This window comes from Schistosoma haematobium, chromosome ZW, assembly GCF_000699445.3.
Source record: "Schistosoma haematobium chromosome ZW, whole genome shotgun sequence".
Taxonomy (NCBI): Eukaryota; Metazoa; Platyhelminthes; class Trematoda; order Strigeidida; family Schistosomatidae; genus Schistosoma; species Schistosoma haematobium.
In genome coordinates this window covers 50,958,449-50,968,143 of record NC_067195.1, presented here as the reverse complement: position 1 = coordinate 50,968,143, position 9,695 = coordinate 50,958,449, and the positions used below count along the sequence as shown (strand labels likewise).

The window sequence follows — 9,695 nt, the reverse complement described above, 5'->3', positions numbered from 1 at the left end:
TACATACGGAACGTTGTGTTTCAAAAACATGGGTGGATTGAAGTCATCACCCGCATCATCAATGCTTGTTGGCCAGTAACTCCACCCTCCCTCCTTTTGTGATGTTACGCTCGTTTGAGCTTATTTTTGGATATTTCTCATGCCTCACACAATCCTCTGTGTTTCACATCATGTTGGAAAACAACATAAGCACCATTTACAAGCTTATCAGGCAGTTACAAGTTGTGGACTGTGGGTAAGGCATCGATGCAGTGCTTTAACTGACTATAATATAAAGTATAGTTTGCAGATCAGAGTATAAGAATCAAGAAGGACATAATGTAGGATAGTTGTTTAGTAAGGCAGGCGGAAAAGTAAAGAAGTATATCAGTTGTAGATAAGGTAACGAGTGGAGAAATAATATTAATTGCTAGTCAACATAGTGTACATAAGAGTAAAAAGCTAATAAAGAATAAACAGGAAGAAACTCACACTAACTTGGTGCTAAGGTACGACAGAGTAAAGAGGTATAGCCTTTCAAGCTGTTCTTTGAATGGTTACATCGAGGTTCCGAAGTTGCACTTGGAGCCTTGCTCTGTGCCTTTTCCGAGATATCCGGGTCCTCGTTTAAACAGGGATTACAGCCTGAACGCAGTTTCATTTTTTTATCTCAACCTATATTTAATGCTATTCAAGTTCTACATCTGACCAAATCTGGAAACTCACATCAATGTCGCACAACCTCTTCTCGATAAGAATATAAATCTTTTAGAATAAATACATTGTTTAATAAGTGACAGAACTGAAATACAGATTATATGTTGACAAGCTGTTTCACTTGAGATTCTTGTTATAGGGTAAAAGTGAATAATAGGTAACCTTAAAATAATACACAATATAACAAGTACGGTAAGCTTTTCCATCAAAAACAACATATCTGGACTCTGCCGCTGCTTTCCACGAGATTGCCTCTGAAAAAATGTACACTGTAGAATGTGCATCCTAATATATTCAAAATTATTCACACTACTAATCGTTCGTACCTAGAATGGTCTTCCTGGCGGTGTGGCTAGAAATCAAGAGAATATTAAAGTGTACATGTTGGTCACGGTAGTTGATTGCTTTCTTCGGAATACTAGTCAACCGTGAGCACTTACCAGCAAGTTCTCCTTGAACTTATGAACAGACCAATGAATCAAATTATAATTTATCATCATAACTGATTACTATTATTCAACTTCGCCCCCTTCTTTACCTTAATACTTTCGAGTCAAATTCCACACAGAGTTTAACAAATCGACTATCGCATTATGCGACAAATGCCAGTTCTAAACAGAATGCTACCGTCGAACGGATTGATTCGCGTCGATGAGAGGCAAACCAACCCACCTAGAATTGTATTTAAAAAGCATCGGTCTTGCTATATGCTGACGACGTCAAGATATGGAGAAAGATACGACGCAAAAGTGATAGCTTAGAACTCCAAAATAACCTGAAGAAATTATCTGAATGGTCTCAAACCTGGCAGTTGCCGTAAAACAATTCCAAGTTTGTTGTGATGCATATCGGTCATCAAGGTACAGATACATACACGATGAATAGCACTGAGCTACCTGTCGTCCAGACACATAATGACTTAGGAGTCATCGTTAGCCAAGACTTAAAGACTACTGCACACTGCCATGCAATAGCCGCCAAAGGTTTTAGAACCTTACGGTCAATACGTAGGACTTTTAGTTCTGTCGTCACTAAAACGTTTTCGGCTTTGTATACAGTGTTCGCACGTCTTAAACTTGAGTACTACATACAAGCGGCTAACCCCTGCCTAAAAAGACAGTGAGCTTCTAGAAAAGGTTCAGAGAACAGCAACTAAGCTGATTCCCGGTATAGCGAAGCTTCCGTATGATGATCGACTGGCCAAGCTTCCGTATGATGCTCGACTGGCCAAGCTAAACATTTACCCGTTGTCATATCGAAGAACTAGAGGCGAATTGATTACAGTTTTCAAATTACTTAGTGATAAATTTGCACCTGAAATGCCCCCATTATTATTGTCTTCCATAACAGAGAATTCACGAGAACACTCTGAAAAAGTTCACAAGCTTAGAATAAATTACTTGTCAGCCGACTATCGACTTTCCCATCGAAACATCAACGAGTGAGATTCATTACCTCAGCACATGATTGGGCTTCCATCCGTCGACTTTTTCAAAAGAAAGTTGGGTCAACCGAGAAACCACCATTGGCATGACTAACACAGGCTATCAAACCTCATGTCCTCTCCGAAATGAAACTGAAACTGAAAAAGAAGTGGAGTAGTCTCCATTGACTCGGGACGAAAATAGATAGCAAGAATAGCTTCCACTCTTCACGAGTTGTCATATTCTGAATTTCGCCGTCTACCGAAGTCATCAAAGTAACGTTCGAGGAGTCCTTTCAGTGAAAACTCAATATATCATTAGGTACTCAAGACAGTATTAACTAATATTTCTTTTGTTATCGTCAGATATGACTGAGCTACCATCTAGGGTCATCGGTAATCTATTGTTTTATATACAGAAACATGTTAAGTGTAAGATTCTTCTTTGATGTTCACAACGATTTAAGCAGATTGTTACTGTTTGAAGACATTGTTTGTTGGATGACCTTCAATCATTCAAACCCTTGCGGAATAAGGATGAATGTGTTAAGGCATTATGCCTAGCCCTAAAGATTGGGATAGTTTTAAAATTTTCACACAATTATGCATGTTTAGTTATACAAAGTCACTTATAAATGTCACTAGCATATGGATATGGCATGCGTTCCTCTGTTCAATAAACAACAGTGTTATAACTTTGATGTTTTAGTAAAGCTTCACAGTTTGACAGCTGTTCCTTACGTTAACTCCGTCACTTTCGCGAAGCTTCGGCTTTTGAACAGCCGAAGCTCTGCTCAATACTCTCCCAGGTTTGTTTATACTTGCCATTAACCGTTCAGAACTGAAATCCGAAATAATATTGTGACTTGGAACAGTGAACATCGTTTCCATTGCAAATTCAAAAGCAATGCTGAGACAACTATATTAGATCCAAACATTCTTAAAGTGTCTATCCGCATGGTAAGTTTCTATTCGTATGAACTTCATAAACCCAATTTTTGATTTAATTTTCACTGACGAGTAGATTTGTTGATCTGCTCTTTAATCTCTATAAAAACTAAGAAAAACTAGTTTTTCCTAGTAGAGTTTGTTCTTCTGCGGCACAGGTTTTTCTGCTGTTTACAGCATATGTATTCGATTTCTTCGCATAGCTTGACTGGTTTTCGTGTTGGCTTTTAAGCTAATTTTGCGAATTTATGGACAGGTAATCTAGTAACTTATGTTAGGTTTCACAATTTTAGCCGTCGAATTCGTAGCGCGTTCACTGCTGTGCGAAACAAGGTTTTTTCTCAATGTCGTCGTGTTTAATATTTACAACACTGCATCATTCAAGTTATAAAAGTCTTTACGAACTGCCTACGAGATTCAAAATCTTTTAGAGAGTTCGCCTTGTGTTTATCTACCATCAGTCTAAAACACTACCGCGATACTTTTATAGGACTTCAGCTTCGTCAGTGTCTTCACTGTCTAGTACCAATGGATCTTTCTGATAAGGAACGCCGAATTCTGTCACTATGTCCGTTTCTTTACGTGGGAAAATAAAATATTGGGACTAGGCTTCAAACAAATTAGTGTAAGTTGAAGTTCACCAAATATGATTTCGTTTTGAATATGTTAACTAGTTTGATACATAAACAAGAGGGTTCGAAACACATCATTCAATTCGGTTAGATTGTTTCCTTAGTTTAATGGTTCATGTACGTTATATTCGACATGTTTTCTTCTACAGTTGAGGGTAAAACCGCCATATAGTATCACTAGCCATTCAGTGGTCATGATTCATCCCACCGACATAATCGTTTACTATTGTTTGTGCTTATCATATATTCAAAGGACCGATCTCAACTTTAAATTCGGTCCCGAGTTAGTTTAGGGACTCACGCAGCTAAGTTCTAGTAGTTGATAGCACTCTAGAGTATGTATAGTGTTTATGAATTTACAGTCAAATGATTATTTTTAAATTGAATTTCACATAAGACAGTGAAAGAATTAGTTTGAGACATGACACCTCTATGGAATTTATCAAATACTATTGTAAACGTTTACATGGTAGCTTCCTAATTTGTGTTTTTCAGATCTTCTTATTTATTTATTTTAGCACATAGATATTGGTACAAGGATTCACCAAATACATATGCGCCACACAAATCTCATTTGATATATGTGAGGGCTGTAATACTGCCAGGGTGCCCAGACCAAGGCAGGTGGTTTTTTAGTGGGCCACACCCGGAGCCTTCGACCTGAAGGTCTGATCCACAAGGCAGTGGAGCAACGTAAGGAGATGAATCCCCATGGTAGCTGGTGACCAAAGATTGGTCCATAGGCCATTTGTTCCCTCGGGATACTGGAGCCCATGTGAGCCATTGGTTTGGAATCAGGGTTTTCCATTTTCCCTAGGTGGACTCTCCATTTCCACCAACCGGGTCAAAGCGTCGTACATTCACTTTTCATCTTCTCAATTTCGTAAACAACACCTTCGCTACGAGGAGGCAGTGAGTAGGACTTCCCTGGAGGAGGCTATATACGCGTGGCCATGTGAGAGCATTTGGAGAGGGAGAGCGGACTCTCCCCTCGGCCGTACCAGGGAATTCGCTCGTATCGTAATGGCTCATAACTCTCCAAATGTTTGCCTTTCGCTCTCCGTAAGAGGATAAATTTATACTTTTATTGTCAAATCAGCGTTTTGTGTTATCTTAATGGAATAAACTCACATCTTGGTTCAAACCAGATATTATCTTCACAGTCAACATTTTGCCAAATTTGCCAGTATACCTACTTCAATTCACATAATCTCTTGCGCATAAAAGTGTAGGATTGTTAACTATTATGGTGATCGTCTTATTAAGCCAACTTCGGAAATATGTATGTAGCTACTGGGTTAAATGTCTCGTTTCTTTGAGTAGTCGGCAACGTATGTGTTCGCGTAGCAAAACCATTTGTTGAAAGGGATGTTAGTTTTAAGCTATCATACGCATAAATATAATAAGACCATCCAATTTTTCATCACACCTAACATTAATATCATGTATCTAACGTTTTCTCGTAGGAAACAAAAGGTGGAAAATCATTTCACAAAGTTGGTTTTGTCAGTATCAATTTACCATGTTTCGCTGCTGTTGGAAATGTAATTAACCATCGTAGATATATTTTAGAAGGTTATGATGAGAAACGTAAACGTCAGGACAATTCTCTTTTATCAATTTCATTCTGTCTGCGACAGTTGACTGGAGATAATTGTTTTCGAACGTAAGTTCATAAATGATTTCACCTGTGGTTCTCAGTTTTACTGTTCTTGCCATCTTCCATATATTTTAGGTTGCTTCCGTAAAACCTGTCTAAAGTGAATAGGATTTTCGATAGTTTAGAATTATTCCTTATGTCAAGTTTTTGTTAAAAGTTAGCTTTGCTTCAACTAGGTTTCATACTCATATACTTGTGTGAACTTAATGGGAATTGGTGCTTCTTCTGAATCATAATCACTTCCTTCAGCGCTTTAGTCAAAGCTATGTACTAGTTATCTATTAATCGTTTCCGTAATTTTGCCAACATTTATATCGAGCGTTTCAATCTGTAGTTCAGCATACCAAACGAAGATAATGCCACTATCTTAAGTCTGTGAAGTCGATTTAATCTTAAAATATAGTGTCGAAATTGCTTAAAAAGAAATATATTTTAAAGGTTCCAAATAGGTAGGCAACCTCATAATTAATTCGTCGAAACACTAGATATTTAATGCATAAAAGAAGTTAGAAGTATTCTTTTATAAATAGGTCCTCATCTCGACTCCACAACGATTTGTTAGTTTAACAGCTGAATATAAATCATTATTAGTCATTTGATTGAGAATCAGCTGACAGCGTATATAAATCTAGTTCTGTCTGTAGAAATTGCAGTGGGTTCGTAAGTATTTGATTTTAGTTTTTGGACGAATGCTGAAATGATAAAGTTTGAGGTCACTCAGTCATTATGAAACAAGTCACCTACAGACACGATCAGAATAATAAATGAGACTAGATCCGTAAGTTACGCTTGTTTATGCTGATTCCTATAATCTCTTCTATGTTCAAAGGGCAAAATTTGGAAGCATAATGAATGTTGGATGAGACTCGATATACAACTGTAAAAGACACCTTAAAATCACTGATACATTTGTTTACTAGATACACCAGGATAGAGTTGTTATCAGCTATTTCTCATCCGGACACCAAACGAGACAATAAACTTGCCTAATCGTATATTCAATATAAATGACTCCACAAGTGCAGTTAAACTGGTAACTATGCATAGTAGTGCCGATGCAAGGGATTCTATCGTCTCTTAACGAAGTCTCTATTGGTTACCCGTAAAAGGAAAAGTATAACCCTGACTCATTGAACATTACACTTGACGCATCCTTTAGACGCGCTGTGACTTCTCTGGCTGTCATCTTTAATCGTTACTTTTAGGAACAACGGTTTTAAGGATAGTCATTATATATATATATATATATATATCACGGTTTGATTCTTATTCCCGGATGAATAAATCTTGTATACATAGATAATGCTCTCTTAAATTATGTTCACACATTTTTCCTTATTTCTGAACTATGTACGAGCAAGTTTCTCATACCGTGTCTCACCGTTAAATTTATGGCATAAAGTCCATATGAATATTTTGTTAGTCTCGATAAGTAAGCACGATATAACTTACTATTAGTACTATCGATATACTGATAGAAAACAGTTGATTGGTGTTTCTTGAGTGTTAATCCTCCTATCTCTCTATGTTTAATTTTGGTGAGATTTTTCCGCCGTTTTCAACTTCTTTCTTTCTATGATAATGACCTGAACAGTCAGATGCTATAGTAACTAGCTCTTTTTGAATGTCACATAGATATTTCAGAGAGCTTTTTATTAAACTTACGTTTATGTAGTATTTTCCTTGAAAACCATGCAAACATGCATCTACATAATACTACAATACTTCATAATTGAGTTCACCTTGAAACTTCCCAAAACCGCGTTAAGATTGTACAAAATAGGCAACTTTGAACCTTTTTAAAAGGTTTTATTTTTGAACAAAAGGCTAAATTCAATTTCATTTATTCACATACTCTGCAATCGAACTATTTCATTCCTAGTTTATGTTCCAGTAAAAAGAAAAAAATTGTATGAAATCTTTACATAGTAAGTTAGGTCATTGCTGGTAGTAGTATTGAGGAAGCACATTTTCTTAGCTTGATGCTTACCAGCTGGGTGTATGTGCATCCCAATTGCTGATACTCGTGCCAGGACTCGAATCCAGTATCTTTGCCCTCTAATCTTAACTCATCCACTGTCCTATATGTATCCACTAACGTGTTCAAAAAGTCATGAAGTTATGATATATATGCAAGGGTTTGCATCTTCCTATTTTTGGTATTAAGGACAGTTTTTGGTCTTTCCGTTGGGATATGTATATTCCGTAAGGATTGGCTCGAAATCGCTTTTAAGTAAAAGTTGAATTGTGTCTATAAATTAAATCCAAAATTTAACTAGAATTCAGGCCATATCGTTTAAGTTAATAGCAGTCCTAATAAACTATTCATTTTGAGATTAGTATTGTTTTCTTGCATCATAATAGTTAATCACTAGTTAATAAGTTGAATTCATTTTTTTCATTTTCTATATACTTGTTGTTATAAATAATAATAAAAGTGCATAAATGTTGTTTACTGTACTAAAGCAATTTACTTAATAAAATGTTCTCTAGGCAAACTGTATTTTAGTTACTAAGATGTGATCAGATGTCTAACGACCTTGAATTGAACTTGGAAGTTACAAGATTTAAGCTTAGTCTTAATAATAGAACTAAGTTTCCGGTAAAAGATTTTAGTTTAAAACATCAAGATATTTTATCAAGGTTACTTCTTAGTAGCCATAATGATTACGTGTTTCAAATTTGTTTGTTATTTTAACGAGAAGAAATTGATATTAGTGACTGTTGATGAAAGTAGATATTTTTACTTCTGTTCATATTCACACTCTGTACCTGTGCTGACAGAATTAGTTTAACTTATAAATTAATCATCACATTTTACTGAAAATCTTTACAATACGTCGATTGTCCTATGACTTATTGATTTATTTTTACTTCTATTCTAAAGTATTTAGTTTTGCGTCCATACATTGCGGATTATTGATAATATTGTGTCATTTTATCTTAAATCGCGTATCATTGACAATGTTTTCCGTATCAGAGCGTTGTTTAGGTTTGCAGATAAAACTGTTGTGTTTCCGAAGTTTTGCAATTCTTTGAGGCTTTTATACTACTATTAGTCAAGGAATAAACATTTCTTACAAATCAAGAGTATTTCAATAGAAATGTAATGAAAAACCAAATGGGTTTAATTCTTTCACGAACCCATTGAATTTCCAAAATTTATGATAGTTTTGTACGTTTTAATACGAGGGAAATTTCGCTACAGCTCCTCATTTGTCTGAATGAAAACAAATTTTTGTATCTTTTATAAAGTCATGATTAGTTATAAAAATCAATTCGCATTGCCTTTACAATATTTTTTTTTCCTTAAAATTCAACCAAATGGTGCTATGTGATGTCAAATGTAAAAATCGTGATTTCTTTTGGCATTCATACACCACTATAACACATATTATTCATTGAATCACTCACCAGGTAATTTGTCTAATAAAGAACAAATATTTATCGATTATTTCCTTTGTACTATTTCAACTTGTGTTAATTTAATTTCAGTTACTTATTTACTCTGAAGAAGTGACTTGCATTAAGTCATGAAACGTCAGAAATACAACGTGATACACTGATTAGTTTCACGAGGCAGACAGTAGTCGGTCGATTCACATGGTGATGAGTGAGTGACTGAATGAGTGACTGAGTGAGGAGGGGGAGGAGGTGATGATGGAGATCGTTTGCATCAGTTCTTCTGACCGACTGATCTGGATCGATGTTGATGATTCATGTGCATGTGCATGTGCGTGTGTATTGTGTTGTGTAATGTAGTGTTGAATAGTACAGTGTATTCGGATGATTATGAAATGGGATGTTGATATTGAGGAATAAGTGTTGTGGGATGTTGTTTAGTTTTTATGTATGGGTCGTGTTGTTGAGAGTTGTGGAAATAGTGTGAGGGTCGACAATTGTCGGTGGAGTGGCCGAGTGGTCTAAGGCGCTGGTTTTAGGCACCAGTCTGTATAGGCGTGGGTTCGAATCCCACCTCCACCATACCTTCTCACAATCAACACCATCACACTCCCACATCACAGACAATACAATACCGACCACCTCACACATACAACATAATACCAAAACCACACCATCACAGACAATCAACAACACCAACACGTCACACTCTCCACATTCTCACTCCGTTCCGTGTCACTTAGAGACTTCGTCTATTTCACTACACGCACCAGTCATCCACCTCTTCTTAGTCCCACCGACAACATCGTCTGACTGTATCCAACTACTGTCATGTATACCGAATGCTTAACTGACCTGTGCTTCGTGCTGAAATCCTGAAATCCCGAATTCCACCACGCGTATTGTGACACGCAAACACACATGATAAGGATTT

The 9,695-nt window shown here is 36.4% G+C and overlaps 1 protein-coding gene across 1 annotated transcript; it reads left to right on the top strand.

Moving 5' to 3' along the window:
* Nucleotides 1-2,622: 2,622 nt before the first annotated feature.
* Nucleotides 2,623-6,369, top strand: MS3_00001192 (uncharacterized protein). Its single transcript, XM_051208678.1, has 3 exons — nucleotides 2,623-2,928; nucleotides 2,959-3,079; nucleotides 5,166-6,369. Exons 1-3 carry the CDS (start codon nucleotides 2,768-2,770, stop codon nucleotides 5,367-5,369), a joined length of 486 nt encoding a protein of 161 aa, XP_051071765.1. The 5' UTR covers nucleotides 2,623-2,767; the 3' UTR covers nucleotides 5,370-6,369.
* Nucleotides 6,370-9,695: the final 3,326 nt, after the last annotated feature.

Excerpts from the sequence above, each read along its gene's own strand:
- MS3_00001192 (XM_051208678.1), top strand. The coding sequence starts at position 2,768 with ATGGATATGGCATGCGTTCCTCTGTTCAATAAACAACAGTGTTATAAC. Across the intron at positions 2,929-2,958 it reads TCTGCTCAATACTCTCCCAG|AACTGAAATCCGAAATAATA; the intron begins GTTTGTTTATAC and ends TTAACCGTTCAG. Across the intron at positions 3,080-5,165 it reads TTAAAGTGTCTATCCGCATG|GAAACAAAAGGTGGAAAATC; the intron begins GTAAGTTTCTAT and ends GTTTTCTCGTAG.